General features: G+C 36.7%; 1 protein-coding gene across 3 annotated transcripts in view; it reads right to left on the minus strand.

The window, feature by feature from the left end:
* Positions 1 to 17,608, minus strand: part of COL24A1 (collagen type XXIV alpha 1 chain) — a 124,630-nt gene that overhangs the window by 82,741 nt on the left and 24,281 nt on the right. For all 3 annotated transcript variants that reach the window (XM_051803852.1, XM_051803849.1, XM_051803840.1), the window contains exons 5-13: positions 17,434 to 17,487; positions 15,144 to 15,197; positions 13,323 to 13,376; positions 10,311 to 10,355; positions 9,041 to 9,094; positions 7,492 to 7,536; positions 5,445 to 5,498; positions 4,703 to 4,747; positions 1,583 to 1,636 (exon numbers count right to left, since the gene is read on the minus strand). In XM_051803852.1, the coding sequence (XP_051659812.1) occupies positions 1,583 to 1,636; positions 4,703 to 4,747; positions 5,445 to 5,498; positions 7,492 to 7,536; positions 9,041 to 9,094; positions 10,311 to 10,355; positions 13,323 to 13,376; positions 15,144 to 15,197; positions 17,434 to 17,487 (459 nt within the window). The remainder of the gene's footprint in view (positions 1 to 1,582; positions 1,637 to 4,702; positions 4,748 to 5,444; positions 5,499 to 7,491; positions 7,537 to 9,040; positions 9,095 to 10,310; positions 10,356 to 13,322; positions 13,377 to 15,143; positions 15,198 to 17,433; positions 17,488 to 17,608) is intronic.

Here is a 17,608-nt window from a genome sequence, read left to right on the forward strand (position 1 = left end):
TAAGCAGAAGAAATTAGGCATGGAGACAAGTGTCATTAGTGTCAAGTCAGCACATGGGAAGAAATGTCTTCCCTTCAAGTTCCTGCCACCACAGGCCTCCCAGGCAGCCCCTGCTCTTCACTGCCAGTACATGAACAGGCTCTGTAAATATCCCATTAGCATTGCAGCCCCCTGCAGCTGCAGCTCTGGCCCCTTGCCTGAACAAGCCCTGCAGGGTAAGTTTTGGGGGAGGAGGGGAGAGAGGTTGCTGCCTGTCTAAGAAGGCAGAAAGATCAGCAGCTGTCTTGGCAGATTAGATGGAACTTGTTTGCAAATGTTTGCATTAAAACAGGCTTCTTTGTAAAGTGCAAGTCTGTAATTTCAGATCCAAGCTTTCTGAGCTTGTTTCTATTAAAGTACTCTTCTGCAGATCTGGTGGAAAAACAATATCTGTTTTATCAGGAATGGAGGGAGACTTGGGAATACCAGGAAGGGAAGGAAGAACTAATGTTTTAATATCATTTGAAAAGCAGCTGGTGACACTCACAAAGCCTCAGAGGGTTTTCAAGATGAAAAGCACTATACTGACATCACCTGACATTCCAACAAGGGAAACTTTGCCTCAGGGACCAGAAGTGCAAAAGAGTTTTTTTCCTATGTTACAAAACGTTGACACCAAATGTTGATAACCCACCAGCAAAATTCAGGTAAGCTTTTCTAAAACAAGTTTCTAAGGTGGATGTCAGGGCAGGCCTTCAAAAAGGAGACAATCTCTGCCCAGTTGCTGACTCTGGTCCATATCAGAAAAATCTTTAGATGCAAACTGATAGCAGTTTCCAAAGGAGCATCCAACAATACAAGATCATTTAAATCAGCTGCTATTTTACCCAGAGCTTACTGCTGTTCTTTTGTCCTGCCCAAAGCCTTTCACTGGTTTCTGACACCAAAGGAAATCTGAGTTTGGAGTCTGCAGCCAGTGTTTCCCTACAAATACAGCAAGACAGCAAAGCTGCTTTAAGAGATGTGACTGTGGCACAGTTTGAATATCATACTACAAGAGCACTTTAGCCTGCACACACTGCCAAGGACAAAGCTGTTATCATACTGATTATAAAGCACTGAATGACATACTAGCATAATTGTTTTCAGTTACAGTTCAAAGGATGAAATCAGCTACCAAAGGCATAAGCATACAAAAGCTAGGGTTTTACACGTAGGCAGAATCCTATTTTGTTAAGGTGATCTTGGAATAATGGTTTAAATAAACAATGCAAGATCAAATCCAATGCAAGAATTTTTGAAGACAAAACATTCATCAGCAATGCAACGAGGACAACAAGAGATCGGATTCTCAAGGTAGTCAGCACATGTAGCAGTGGAAACTGCATTCTTTCTGCAGCTTTCTGAGTCTTTTGTTGCTCCTTTTTATATTTATCATAGTACTTTCCTAGCAATTTCCATGAAAAATTTAACAGTCCAGGATTTTCCTGTGGACTTCAAGACATTTCTTTTGAGGCAAAAGTCTCCTTTCTATTTAGGAGGAGAGTTAACATTGAGTGTTACAAATTTTATCATGTTAATCAACACACAATTCAATACTTACAGGACTTCCATCTGGACCAGGAGGGCCTCTATTTCCAAAGTCACCTGGAAAACCCTAAAGCAGAAGAGAAAATAGCCATTCTTCATTATCTAAGACATGAAGAGTGGTCCTTACCAATGTGAACACTCGCCTTAGTCTGCATCTAGAGACTGAAATAATAACTCAAGACATGGTAAAACCTCATTCATTTTATGAGAGTTTTGACTTCAGATACTAGATTATCAGGAAAGAAATCTGATTTATCAAGTCAAGCACTGAGGCTTGAAACAGAATGTTAATTTTTTGCTCGAAAAGCAAAATGAAATGGAATTCCACCACTTTACTGGCTCTAATCTTTCTTCCTCCTCTAAGGGTTTTGAGGATTGTTTTTCTTCTTTCAGATGTTGCCCACTCCAGAAGCACATAAATTGCTGGGCAAAGTAATTTGATGCCATAATTCACAAGTATATTTTTTTAAACTCACAAATGAGGCATCAAAAGAGAAATGGAGGATGCAATGGGACAGTTTTACCAGCCACATGGAATCATAGATGCAGGTCACAAATGATACAGCACAAACCCAGTATAGCAGGAGTTACAAAAGGGACAGATTACCCCAGTCATCATAATCCCATTCCCAACAGCATGTGTCCTTTAACTGATACTAAAAAACTCGTCTTAGTAAGTAGAAAAACAAAAGCAAAATGAACAGTCAGAAAAGTCTAAAACTGGAAGGAATATAATAATATTACTGCGCAACAAGAGTTTTATGAAATCAGTATTATCATTTATCATTAGTATAAAGCATACAAAGGATGAGTATTCATAATTTTAATATAAAACAGAATCTGAATTGTTTTTACAGTTACAAAAAAAACGGATTAATAAATTCTTAGTAAAATTTCCAGGGTCTGTTCTGACACATTGACAACTGGTTTTAACTAATCACAGATAGAAGAAAACTATGTAAAAGCATTCCCTCAAATGTGTATATAAGAGCAAAATGCATCATACTAACAAGACAGACAATGCATTAAAAATACTCCAGAACTAGCCAAGTTTTGTATTATGACCATACAATGGAAAGAAATTGAATATATATACTTCTACTGCGAAATATTTTCTTAAAAGCATATTATATGCAAAACTAATCTAAAATTCAAACACATCCTCACTCTGTGATGTTCACAATACAGATTTGAGCAATTGAATTTTTTGTTCCATTTTAAATATGCCAGAAATGTTACAAATATGAACAACTATTCAATAAATCTGCTAAGTAGCAGCATTTTGTGAATTATAACTGTATGATCCTTTGTATGATCCACTTCATTTATACTTTAAAATTACTTCCCAAAAATGAGATGACGTTTTGGACCTGTTTTCTTTCATGAAGATCCCTGCCAGTCAGACAGGTTTTTTGTCTCAACTATTATTATTGAGAGAAGTTTAGTCCAAAGAAATAAGTTGCACCCTAGAACAAAAGGTGAGGCGCCTGACCTCAGGCACTACAAATTCCCATGCCAAATTTCCTTTAGCAATGGTGCCCTGCCCCAAAGCACCAGCCTTGTTAACTCTAGGCATTGTGCCAAAAGACCTTGTCATTACAGCTATCATTGTTTGGGGTTAAAATAACACACATTCTCTAAGACTGTGATCCAGCAGAGTACTTCAAGCCAGGTTCCCATGTGATTGCTCTCCTGGTTTGGGCGCTACATTAGGAACCTTCAGTCAAATAAGTACTTTATAGATCATAGGATTTGGAATGAACCTTGGGATTTGGAATGAACCTTGGGATTGAGGAAATTATAACATTAAAAGAAATCAGTATTGTATTAAGGTAATCACAGACATTGTGTAGAGGGACTTTTGGTGCTCTGTCACCTATGTGAATCTTCTCTGAATGATTTATATAAATAAAAGTCTTTATAAGAACATAGCTTCACACTGTGCTCTGATTGTAAATGAAAAATAACTGCTTACCACAGCATACACAGCACCAACTAACTGCTATGGATTGGAGCAACTATACTGGCAATCAGTGAAACCTGCCATGGAGAATGACAGTATAATGCAAAACACATTTTCAGTGTACTCTGCTGTCACCTCTTCTTCCTATTCCACACTCAGCACAAGACTTTGATTTCCATCCAGGTTCTCCTGGTTCTTAAACACTGCATGTGACTCACCAGCACGAGACACTGCCAACTACTGCAAGGTATTGATGGCACAGAGCCCTTTGTGCCCAACACGCAGATGCACAAATCAGCATTCAATTCAAGTTATAAGCAAATGACAATATGGTCAACAAGCACAGGAACACCCTGTCCTTCTAGCTGAATAATTAAAAACCAAATTCCTCCTTCGGTTTCTGTACCTCAACTATCTGATAGCAGCTGCAGAGAGTAGTCTATCAACTTAATGGCACTTTGCTTGCCTTTCTTTACATCGAAGCAACTCTTGTAGGCTAGTGACTATTTTGGCTGGTGCTAGATCACACAGAAAACAAAACAATTAAACAGAATCCCCCACAACTTTCTTAGCATACATCCAGGGCCAAATTATGATAACCACCCTCCAACTGCTTAACAAGCTTGTTCAAAATGCTAGCTGAAAGTCATCTGAACTGCTGAGTGCAACTGACTGCACAACTGCAGAACACTATTGTGGTTTTCAATCTCAAACCACAAGAAAGTTAAAATTAGTAACTCCTGGATAGCTTCAAAGACCTAAAATAATATGGTTGCTGCAGAAAACAAAACATTTGGCATGTTTTACATATTTACACAGGAAATATGTAAACCTTGATAATGTATCCTTGGCAGATTTGTGTTTATTCTCAGCTCTAGAAATATATGTTAAGTAGAGGACAGCTTTAATTTACCACAGTCCAGAAATATGAGACATTAGAAGGTCTTCATCCAAACCAACACCAAAATCAGATTAACAAAGCTTGCATCATATCTGCACCTTGTGCTAACATAGATTTTACAGAATTTATTTATGTACTAGCTGAAAACAATAGAAAGTCATCTATGGACAAAAAAACCCCTAACTTTTTTCAGTGGTTGAAGTTATAGAGTGAATTACAGGTGGATTTACATTGGCCATAGGAATTATAACAAGTATTAAAAGCTTTACCTGTCTCCCTTTAGGACCTCTTTTTCCACGTAAGCCTGGGATGCCCTGAGAAAGAAATAACCCATCAAAAGTAAGTTTTCTTTCCTTCAATACTTAAATTCAAGTAATTAAATCTGTTTTTGATTATTTGATTGGAAAAAGACAGTGTCAGAAGTACTACCACTAAATAAGAATTAAAAAATAAAGAATATTTGAGCAAAGAATCATAGAGACATTGCCCTACAGCAGAAACACAAACTTTGCTTGTCTTCACTGTGGCCATATCAGAACAGTTATGAAAAAGGGCCATATCTTGCTTGCATCTAAGTACATGGCCAGGTAGTTTTGTGCTCAAGAGAAGTAAGAAAAAGCTCAAGCACAGAGTGACAGAGACTTCCATGGCTTGTTCTACTTTAAAGATCATCTGAGAAGAGACAAATATTAATTACTGAATGAATGAAATTGCTCCAATGAAAAATATTCATAAAGGGCCTTGTTAGTAAGAAAAAAAATAACCCTAATCCTTGCAGCTGTGGAGTAAATTAAGACAATAATTTACAGCTGCTCCCCATTAACTTTAGCACCAGTGTATTTCATTGATTAGCCTAATTGTATATGACATACTTATCTGATTTTCTTCACATGAGTTTTGCTATTAGCAAAAAGTACTTAAATGAATACATTGTACATTTTCCCCTCATTTTAACGTATATTGCATTACCACACGAACATCGAAATTTCATTAATGTTCCATTAAGCCTACCCTTTCTCCTTCAGGTCCTTGTTGTCCTGCCACACCTGGAGGTCCAATGAAACCCTAAAAACATAAGAACAATGCTTTTCATCCACACTGCTTGTCCCTTAGTATTGGCTAGATATGGGTTCACAATAGAGGGATTAAATTCAGACTCATTTGAAACTACCAGTGAAGCTCTAGCAATTTAAATGTGACCAGGATTTACTCTCCAACTAAGAGTAAACCCAATTTCCTGCTATAAGAGTACAAAGTCAGCTAACAAAGAAGTACCAAGAAAGTGGTCCAATGAGACAAGGTTGCATCAGACACCTTATTTATCAGAATAGATGGAATTAGCAACTTTTTTCATAACTTAACCTTACTCATGAAATACATCAGAAAATACGTTCTCATCTTTAATAACACTGTGTGATCACTGCTATAAGAGCTCTTAAAAGACAAAAGTTTATCTTAGTACAAGTAGAATGTCTTAAAGTTCAGCAGTGGCATTTCTCTGCCACCATTCCTCAGCTGTATGGAGAGATGGGTTCTACAACATCAGATTCAACCAGATACTGGAATAAAAATATTACTAGTTACTAAAAAAGAATTCCTTGCTTTCATAACTCTCTCCAGTCCTCCAATTGTAATTATTTAATTTCTTTTTTTTGTTAATTATGAAAGATAGTGCCCTTCTTGTCATCCAGCCTAATGTGAGAGTAAGGAAAACAAGGACACTTCTACTTTCTACAGTTTCTTAAAACAGCTGAGAAGCAGAGCACAGTTTGATAACAGGAATGTTTTAAATGTAAAGCTCTAAACACTTCCTATCATGTTGCTGCACACTCCATGGCACAGTAATATGGCTCAAGAGGGCTGTGTCATCATTTTTTACTGGGAGTTGTTTTTAGAATTCATATACAGGACTTAGCCTTAAGACATGACAGGTGTTTTTCCCTTAAATTACTCATACATTGGCCATTTTTAGCTTTGTGTAAACAGAGCAGCAGTAACTTTTCAGGAAGTGACTGGGATCACAATGTCTTGTTGGTTGAAGGGAGAACAAGACAAAATGCTTGAGAATCTGAACAAAAATAAACTGAAGAAACATAAAAGAAACAATCCCTGGGGGTCCAATATCTGTTGGCACTTGATCCTGACAAACTAATTTTTCTCATCATTGTAATGAAAACTGACATTAAAAAAACACCCTGAAAAAAGCAGGCAAATGTTTAAGAAGCTGATGCAGGTAAAGGCTTTTAGTAAATACATTAAAAAAAAACCAAGACAAAAGCAAATATTGATAATAACTTAGTAATAAAATTATTTTAATAGATGCTTGAGAACACAGAACACTGCTCATCAACCTGTACGTGAGCTGAGGGCCTGAAAACACCTACCAAAAGCTGCCTTCAAGCCCTAGATGCAACCAGCAACATGCAAGTTTCTGGAAACCTGTTTCTACTGCTTGATGGTGAGAGTCAGTGTGAAAAAATACATATACGTGCACCAGCATGTATAGAGAAAAACCCAACTTATTTTACTTCCAAGAGTAATCAAAAGCAAACCTTGAACGCACAGAGCAGTAAGACCCTTCAGTCCCTGGGGTATATAAAACTACAATTCAACCTTTCTAAAATCTTAAGATCACTTTCATGGTTTTTGTATGACAAGACTGTTTCCCTTTATCAACTTCTGTAGCTGTTACAGACTGCAAATGCCAGATATGTCTCCTTTCTTGACAACTTCCATCATGGAAATAATGTTTCAGGCAGGAAATGTCCACTGCTCTTCACTCCCAGCCCTGACACACCCAGTACTGCTTTCTTCTCTTGCCTGCATGCAAGTGAGAGGAAGGGCAACAATGGAAGACTGCTCTCTGCAGCTCACCACAGAAAAAAAAGTAAACTCTTACATGTATTTTGAAAGATACACTGTGTCTTCTCATTTGCAGGTTCTGCAAGGGCAGAGTGGTTCAGCAGGCAGAGGTGAATTAAATTCCTCATCCCCCTTCTTATGTACTGTATGGGTAAAAATAGATATGCATACCAAAATGCTTAAAATGCTTACTTACTCTTACACCTTTAGGACCTGGGTTACCTTCTGGTCCAGCTAAGCCCTATTATAAAAAGACATGAGATGTAATTCATTTTAAACAGCGAGAGATGATCTACGTAAAAGAACTGCAACAGCATTTGTTAACAGTAAACTTGCAACACATTCTTGAAATTCAGAGGATTGAAGACTGTGTCATCAAGTAGTCTCCTGGGATCATGTTCAGAAAGGTCTCCCATTAATGCATGGCTGAAACACATTCAGACAACGACTGAAACTTCCATTACATTAGAATTATTTCTTCTGGGAGGAAATTTTTTTCCAGACCCAGTGATCTGGCATTACAGTGACATAATTTCACAGGATTTTTCATAAGCTTTTATATTTGTACACATTTCCAATCACTAATGTCAAAATAGCAAATGTGGTCCAAATGTTCTAAACATTTTACATCATTCTATACAAAAATGTTATCATCCATTACTCTATAAAATATTGTAATGGAATTTTAAAATACATAGCCATTACAAACCTAATCCAATAAAACACTGAAGTATTGGTCAAATTCACCCTTTTAAGCAAATACAAAACCACAAAGTCAATTGTTGTCAATCTGTCTTATGTAATTTATCTGGGGAAAACAATGAGTATTTCTGCTTCATCTCTTATTCGTATTACTGCACTGAGGTATCTGTAACCTCACATGTAAATCAAAAAAAACAGAATCAGTATTTATATAAGTGCTTTTGTTTAAAAATATTGATCAACATAACTGGTCTACTCTGGCCTCCAATTGGGAGGTCTGGAGACACACCATCTATAACGCTGCTGATGCTTTTGAGAAAGCACGCAGGATCGCTCTCCAGGAGAAAAGACAGCGCAGAAAGAATCGTGTCTTGCAGAATTTACCACCTAAGGAGTCTTTCTGCTGTGCCTTTTGCAACCGGACATGTCTATCTCATATTGGCCTCTTTAGCCACCAGTGTGCTTGTAACAAACGTGGGTAGAGCCCCCCCCAAATCTTTGTTCACGAAGCCCAGCCATGATGTGTTTAAAAAAAGCTGCTTTCTGGCTTTATTGGTTCTCCTAAAATATCTCAAGGGGGAAAAAAGTCTTTTAATGTTCTGTTTCCCTAAAAGACTGAAGAAATAGTTTCAGCAGTGAAGTAAACACATTGGTGAAAAATTAGGAGGATCAGGTAGTTTCCTACTGCTTCTGGACTTGAAATACAAAAAAGATAAAACACATAGAACCACATGGGGCTTATGGACAAGTGTAAAGTGTTTACACATTCAGTATTTTGGTAATATCATTTATATATTCTAGAGGGGAACAGCATTACTGCATCTAACCCATCAAATTTTAAAAGCCAAGAGACTCAACATTCCCTTGAAGGCACTACCAGAGAAAGAGGGTTGTTTCAAAAATAAATGACAGGATGTAAACAATTACATTTTTAAGATTAGTAGTTTCAAAAGAATTAGATATGGTACTTCTGAAAAGAATAAACGAGAAAAAAAAACAACAAATAAACAAAAAATTCAAAGACATTAGTATAGTTACTGCACCTGCCTGCCAGGGTAACCAACTGCCCCAATACTGCCAGCCGTTCCTGGAATTCCCTAAGTGGAAAAAAGTGAGGGGGGATGGGGAGAGGAAGAGAGAAAAAAGAAAAGAAACAAAAAACACATTTAACGTCATGGATTGAAGTTTGTTTTATCATTTCTCTTTCAACATCTACTCATATGATGCAGCTTAAGCTCATGAAAAAAAATACTTTTTAAGCAAGATACACAGTAATATCCTAAAATTCACCCATCATAAATAAGTAACTCCACCAATTTCAGTTACATATCCTTTGAAAAGAGTCTAAGATTGTGTGAAATACAACAGTGCATTCCTTACTTTCATAGTAAAAACATAGATGCTATTTGTAGGAAATAATTGAGGAGGACTATAGGAGACAGATCCTTATAATGAAGTAACTGCATGAGTCTTAGCTGTATTTGAACAAATACATTAAATTCTTCATTAAAGAAGAATCCTTGTATCCTTACAAGGCCACTTTGCTTTGTTTCTTCCAGAATCAGGCCAATATAGCACTGGATTAATTATGAATGTATAAAACTTCTCTCCATCTTCTGATGTTAATTATCTTTTTTCCCCCCCTGGCTATCTCTATCTCACTGCTATATTATTGTCAACACAAAAAAACTCCTATGAGCCTGTAATAAAAATTCATTCAGTTAAGATCTGTGTATAAAACTCATGAAACTCACAGATGATGCTCCTGAGTTTTCATCTCCCTTCAGATGTTTACCATCTATTATCATCACCATTTCCTTTTCAGGGTCATCCAAAAGGAGACTCGTGCTTCTCTCTACTCTGCCATGAGAAGCCTCATTAATGCCAATAAGACACCAGCAACTGGATATCTTTGAAACTTACATTCAGGTTGCTTCTTGAACTGACACAGAAGTGAGAAAAAGCACTCAATAACTATCACATTTTCTACATGCTAGGAGATTTAAAATGCATTAGATCAGTAGAGGTGGGAGAATCCAAAATGTGCCTCTTAAAAGAATTTTACACCAACATCTGCCAATCTGGTATGGGAGTTGAAAAACAAGCTGGTCTTTTCCATTTCATTTAGACCATTTTCTTACCACACAGATCCCTAAACAATTGGAATTATTGGTCAAGAACTGCCCAGTATTTCCTTAAACAGTCAGTAATTTAGACTGATAGCTTATGCTGAACACTTACAATGGGTTATACAATCTTCTCTCATCCACTGTTCATCTGCAGAGTACAGTGTACTGTGCTTCCATCACTCACCTGCTCTCCCCGTGGCCCTCGCAGTCCCGGATAACCTTTAAGACCCTGCAAGTGGAGAAAGAAAGATGCAATAAATACAGTTAAATAAACAAAATGGACCTTCTTTTCATACTCTATTCTCCCTTTATCAAGAAAAAAAATATCTAGACTTGTCTGTCTGCAGAACTGGTTTACATTCAGCAGCTCATATGAAAGTTGAGTTAGAGTAAAGCAGTAAGAAATCTTCTTGGCAATTTAGACAATTTCAAGATATCAGCATGCTTTAAGACAGTTCCAGACTTGTTCTCTTTTGAACAAATGAGTAAATGGGATGCTGTCACCTGCTGAAACTGAAGAATTAGACTCTACACAGTGCATTTCCCCACTCCAACTCCTTGTCACAGTGACCTTTCTGAACAAGGCAGTTCAGAGGAGAGGTATAAGTAGATGGTCAACTCAGATTATTCTAGGACACACTCAGGAGAGACAGACCTTCCAAGAAACACATCTTTTTTTGAAATTAACATAGAACAAATTTCAGCTCTTATACTATGGAATTTTTATTGGTAGGGAAAACAGTCTCATCCCAGATATACTCCCTGTGGTGCTGGAATCATGAAACTGTTGAACTTTACTGCCTGTGGATAGACCATTTCAAACATATTTTACCTCTTCAAGAAAAAAAAAAAAGGAATTAAAAATAGAGCTGGAACCTGCCATCTGCACAAGTACACTTGAAAGGGGAACCTTCTTGAATGTCTTTACACTGTACTAAACATACCCAGGCAAGCTGGCCTAAAAGGGAGCCTCTAACAGTTGCATGATTTACGCAAAAGCCAAGTTTCTGGCCTCCACATCCTTTGCAAGAGGTACTGGGAATACACAAGTCCAAAAGCTACAGCTTGAAAGAGAAATACCAAAACAATTCTTATTATGGACAGAAATCCATCATAAAATTGGACTCAAAGACATTGACTGAGCAGCGGGAGTGTCTTGGCTGATGTTAAACATCTGGCTGCCTTGCGGCATGATGATACTCATCAGTCAGTAGAGACTTGAGATTCACTGCAATAAGAGGAAATTCTGCAACTGATTTCAGCAGATCAGGTATTTCAAATTTTTGGATGAGCTTTTGCATGATCATAACAGTATTTTTGCATGAAATTAATTTTATGATCTTATACAAGATAAAAAAATAAAATTATTTTCCTTGGTGACAATTTTGGAACAAGCCAATAACTCCTCTTTAGCTTTCAAAATGTGAGTCAGAAAACTACAGTTTTTTACAGTCCCAGCCAACTCTGTATTTCATGAATTTTATCCATTAAAGAATTTTATCCTGTTTCGATGCTTAAATAATCAACTAAAGAAGGTGTTGCTAGAAGAGAACTCTCGGTTTCTTATTTTTGTAGTAGGAAAAAAGGAAAGCAAATTCTGCTACACACAGAAACACTCAAAGAAAAGTTTATCACAAGTTAGTTTCAAAGTGGGTCAGTTTAGCTGATTAACACTTACATGGACAGTCTCAAAAAAAGGCTCACAAGAAACTGTGAGATGAAGGTCTGATTACTGTTTGCATGTTTCTACACAATAGCATCTTACTTCTGTCAGAGCAAAACTCCTCTGAACTCCTACTTTAGAGCAGTATGCCCATATTCTTATTCAGAGTTAACATGGCCTTAATTCATTCTAACTCACTTAATGTTGGTTGGGAATGAAGCTAAACCATGCTAAAATGAATATCATTCCAAAGAGACAGTTTTCACACAGAGGTTTCTTTCCCTGTGACTTAGCTAATCCTCTTAAAATTCTTAGATTTTTATTAGCTTGAGTTTGTATTCTTGAGCATATCCCTATAAAATAGATGCGGTTTACTCTGAGCTAAGATGGAAATAAATAAGAAGAATAAAAGTTCACATGCACTGGTTTGAAAAATTAACTACCTTCCAATTTCTAATGAAGATTAATTCTCTGACTTTAAAGCTCAATGTGGAAGAGAACAGTTTGAGGCTTCCACTTACAGCAGTACAGATTTCAAGCACATTTCAGAAACACAACAAGTTGTAAGAATACTTCGGTCTGTGTGAGAGAAAAAATATTTACTGCCAACTAAAATGCAGCAAGTGTCTGACTTCTACCCTATGGAGCACAGTGGGACCCAGACTGAGTGAAGTGTGTATATGGCAGACAGTCTGTGTATATAACAGCAAGGACTATTCAAGCCATGTCTTTTCATCTTACCGTTACCCACTGTATTTTACTGGAATTTCTATGCACTGTTATTAAAATACATTAAAACATTTCTAGCACAATATTGGCAATTATTCTAGAGAGTCAAGCAATTTCTGTAACTTGTAAAAATCAGTATGTGAAGTTTTATGACTAATGCTACAACCATCAGCTACAGAGAGCTATTATCTTTGAAAAGTATCAGCTAAAAAGTTTGCTGGGCATGGAGCAAGTCTAGCCAATAAATGGACTCCTGTGTGCTGTCACAAGAGCCTTTGCAATGCTTGCTTATCAGCTCCATGGTGTCACCATACTGCTTCCAGTTTTGAAAAAATCCTTCAACAGCAAAAGGTTTTGGTTTTTTTTCATAGCTCCATTCTGTATTTTTGCTGATGTTTATTCCACAAGGAAGATTTCACCTAGCAACTCTTAGCCCAAATATCCTAAGGAATGGAAATACCACTATTCTCTCACAGAACCAAGTTTCCCTCTGCTCAAGGAAAATTGCACTCTGTAGAAGAAGCAGTGGGAGACACTCGGTAGCATAAGGCTGATACCACCATGGGTACTGCTTTGAAATTTGTTTATCTGCCATGTCTTTTGAAGAACACCAACAAAAGCAGCTGTGATTAACATCCTGTTATGATGATCTCAATTTAGTTACAAGGGAAGGTTTTGCACCGTAGACAGTCATAATACCAACAGCAAGCCTGAAACCGTTCTATCGCCTCTTGACCATCAGACATCCAGCTGATGGCCACTGGGGCCAGGGTAAGTCACGTGAAAATGGAAACAGAATCTTACCTTCTGGCCTTTGATCCCAGGTGGACCTGGAAAGCCTATGGGGCCTGGATCGCCCTGTACAACAAAAACAGTCAGAATCAATATGTTTCAGTGGAACATGGCACAGGCCCATAAACATGTAGGACTTAACATCTTCTCTGTATTCTTGGACATTTACTATGAAGAAGCAGCTAATGTTGTTTGATTAGGCATAGATTTTTATGGGATTTTTTAGAGGAAGAAAACTGAAAAGCCAACAGTTCCTCAACTGAGACCACCAGGTACAACATACCTGCTCCTGCAACATGGCCAAATCATTGCTGAAACAGTCTTAGTTCACAACCTCTTAACATTTGCTTTTAGCCAACATAAATGGGAGTGAAGAAGTTATACAATTCTTGAGGTAACCCTTTCCTCAAATTTCTATATATATTTAACTATTATTGTTTATTGTTTGTACTACTACTATGCCAACAATCCTCAACCAAGAACCAGGACACCATTAAGGTATGCATTGTGTTCAACACAGCACAAATCTAATCTGTGTAAAAGGCAACTTGAAAGATGCAGAAAGACAAAAGTGTTATGGTGGAATACAGCTATTCTCATCGAGTATTTTAAACTTCACAAATACATGATGGCATATGGGAATAAGAATTAGAGCATCTCAAATGTTAGGGAGATGGAAAAAGATACAAATTTTTATGGTTTTTGCAGATGGGGAAGGAGGAAAGGTTGTTTCAGCTTTTTTTTTCCTTGCTCAGGACTGACAGTGAAGAGATTCACTCCTTCAGGATTAGTCCCCAGATTCAAATTCAGTGAGCCAAGGAATGGATCCTGGAAGTGAGTTAGCATCCAAATAAATTTAACTCCATTAATTAGGGCAAGCAAATGTAAATTGGGGGGGGGAAATTAAGAACACAAAATAGCGTGAACTATAAAAATGCATATCAATCCCGTATTTTTTGATTATAGATGCATTCCACATGTATTTAGGTGTAGTCATACAAATATATGGGTGAGCTTTAGACTGTTCTGTGGCTGCTTGGGTTCATGCCAAAGAATATAGCTTGAGTTTCAGGCAGACATGTACAGCTAACACTATGATTAGATTGCCAAAAGCAAAAGCGGGTTAAATTAAAATAGTGTTGCTATTTCCATAAAAGTTGCACTTCAAATTCCCATTAGTGCATCAGCAGACACATTTCTGAATTTCTTCTCATCAGTCTTTTAACATTGACAATATATATTTGTGAATTTTAGGCTTTGACAGCATGTAGCCATTAAAAATTAAGTTATTTTATGTACACATCAGCAGCTACTAAACAATAGTTATTTGCTAATGCATTCTTCATTACAGAGAGCAGTCCTGGATTCTTACAGTGTTTTCTACATAGCACAAATATTCCACAATTTACCTACTAGAAAATGCTGTTAATAAAACATAGCATAAATACAAGATATTCTAAAAGATGTAGCAGAGGCTAACACATTAGAATGCAAACATCCAATTATATTTTAGTGTTATCACATTGACTCTAAAGTTCCATACATACTCAGTACATTTGTAATCAAAAAATGAAATAATCACAAGCTTTGAAGCCCACAATTTCTATGAAGAATAGAATATTTGAATATTCATACTCAAATATTTTGGGCAGAGAGAGCAACCACCTGTTTGGCTAAAGTGGTTTAGCAGGCACACGCAGAAAAAAAGCTCTGAAGTGAAAGGACAAATCTTAGCATCAGCATTGTGCTGTCATAATTTGTCTCAATATTAAACAAGACTTCACAAAAGAATGGGATAGACAAAACCTTTTTCTATAATTAAGAAAATAATACCTTTTCCCCACGTTTTGCCCGTCCTGGAGAGAATCCTGGGTCTCCTTTAGGGCCCTGTCACAGAGAAATTAAGCTCATTAATACCATCAGGGAAGAGAGCTTTTAGTAATATATGTGCAAACAAGCATTGTCAACTGTTACAGCAAGAAGAGGAAGAATGTTCATATAAAATATACTTGTTAGTATAGATATTTTTCTTATAACTTTTTCAGTAAAGAGCAACAAAGAATGCAATAGTGTAAGTTGACACTGAAATGAGATTTACATTTTCCAAATTTCATGTCACAAAATTTTGAAAAGCAGATTTATTGGCAATTCCAAGCAGGATTACAGCAGACACCCCAACCAAATTGCTCTGCCCGTGTCTCCATCACTTCAGAACACCAGCTGTTCCTCAGAGACTGTGCAAGATTAACAGGTTGTATTACCGCACGGACCACAACCTTGTCCAGGTTTCCTCAGCCTTCCCACGCAGCATGGACATTGTGCTGGGAAGGACAGAGCTGTGAATGCAGACAAGGCCTCTTTTCCATAAGGAATTTGTGCCTAGCAGTTGAGACAGGTGATCATTCTTGGCTGGGCATTACTGTCCTCATCCAAGGCTGGGCAGCAGACAGGAGAAGGACACTGCCACACCGGTCTCTCCTACAGTGAGTTAGCTGTAGTGAACTACAGTGTAGTTAAAGCAGCAACAGAATCCATAAAATAGATTTTCTTAACTAATCTATTTTTCAGAGAGCCAGGAATAAAGCCAAACCTTATGGACACTTTTAAATTAGTTTAAAAACATCCCTCAACTGCTTATCAGAAATTAAACGCTGAGGACACCAGGTGTTGGTTGGAACTGCTGGCTCTCACTCAGGGCTGGATACTGTGCTGTAAGGGTACCAGTTAATGTTGTTCATGTTTCAAAAGCAAGTGCATAAAGGATCCTTCAACATCTTAAAGACAGAATAAAATTCTGTGTTAATTTTCTGCCAGAAAATTGTTACAACTCATTTGTGATGTTTTAAGATCAAGCAAAAGTTTGTTTCAGTTTACATACTCAGTGTGGGTCAACTGGATCCTCAGAGCCAGAACTTCATGAGCATCTAGCTAATTTTTATTTAAATATACTTTTATTGAAAAGATAATTTATAGTCTAACAGAACCGAAAGAGATCACTAAGGACCTAATAATATATATGTTTTTATAACTAAATAAAATATATATCGGTACATACACACATGTACAATTCCTTCTGTTCTTAAAGTCATGGAGAGAGCAACAGAACTGATCAGAATTATCATCCAGTGGAGGGGGAAAATACTTTATAAAACAAAGCCTAGGAGTAATTGGTTACAATTATTTTCCTAGCAATATATTCTATTATACAGCCAGCATAAATATGGTAAAAATTAATTATGAATCTCTAAGTTTAATTGTTCCTACAGAACTACATAAGAATGAAAACAAACATAAAATAGAGTAACTTGGGTTTACAGCATTTGACACAGAAAGCTTTATTAAAATTCTTTTTATGTCCTCAAGCAGATTTTAACACCTGTCACGACAGGTCAGATTCCTGCAATTAGGAATTGTACTAAACAAATCATGGTGCTGCTTTCTTCCTAACATATCTATCAAATGGTTCAAACTAAATATGAGTTGAAGGCATTTTGCAACTGCACCAATCTGTCAAATCTATTTAAAGGGCCTATGTTACACAAGTTTGAAGGTGTTATTTGAGCTTCCAATCCAGTATTTTGTCTTTTATTTTAAATATCACATCCATAAATCTTCAGAAAATTATTGTAGCATATTAATCAAGTAATAAGGTCTGAAATATCAGAATATTTCAATATAAAATGTTGGACATGGACAATAAAAGAGCAATTTATAAAGAATGACAGTCTAAGTTTTTTTCTTTTTTTTTTTTTTTTTGAAAGGTAAACCAAAAGGTTATGGCAATTAAGTGCTTATTCTCATTTAAATTTCAGTTTATCAAGGAGGTTGAGATGATTTACAGGAACTCTTTTGGGAAGTACAGACTACTTGCAAGAATAGCAGTTTCCAAGTCATCTTTTGCACACTCAGGTGTTTTTCTTTCCACTGAATAATCTGCTTTTTTGTTTTGATATGAAGTTCAATTTGATTGATTACATTTAATTAAAATATGTTTATAGTAGCACTCTCCATCTGTAAACCAAAGAAAGCCAATTACTTCTATTATAGGAAACAGTTCTGGGCCTTCCAAAAAGTCATTAAAAAGTTCATGTATTTACATGGCAACATGGATAAATTTACTCACCTTGAGACCTGGCAATCCTGGCAAACCTGGGTTACCATGTGGTCCTGGAATACCCTATTAAAAAAAACCCAAACAAAAGAAAAAGAACAAGGAGTGGTATTACTCAGTACTCCACTGAACACATGTGAAAGGTTTGCAGAGAGTAATTTTACTGCATCTTTGCTACTTTTAGAAG

This window comes from Manacus candei, unplaced genomic scaffold, assembly GCF_025592945.1.
Source record: "Manacus candei isolate 608988 ecotype Guabito, Panama unplaced genomic scaffold, ASM2559294v1 h1tg000005l, whole genome shotgun sequence".
Lineage (NCBI taxonomy): Eukaryota > Metazoa > Chordata > Aves > Passeriformes > Pipridae > Manacus > Manacus candei.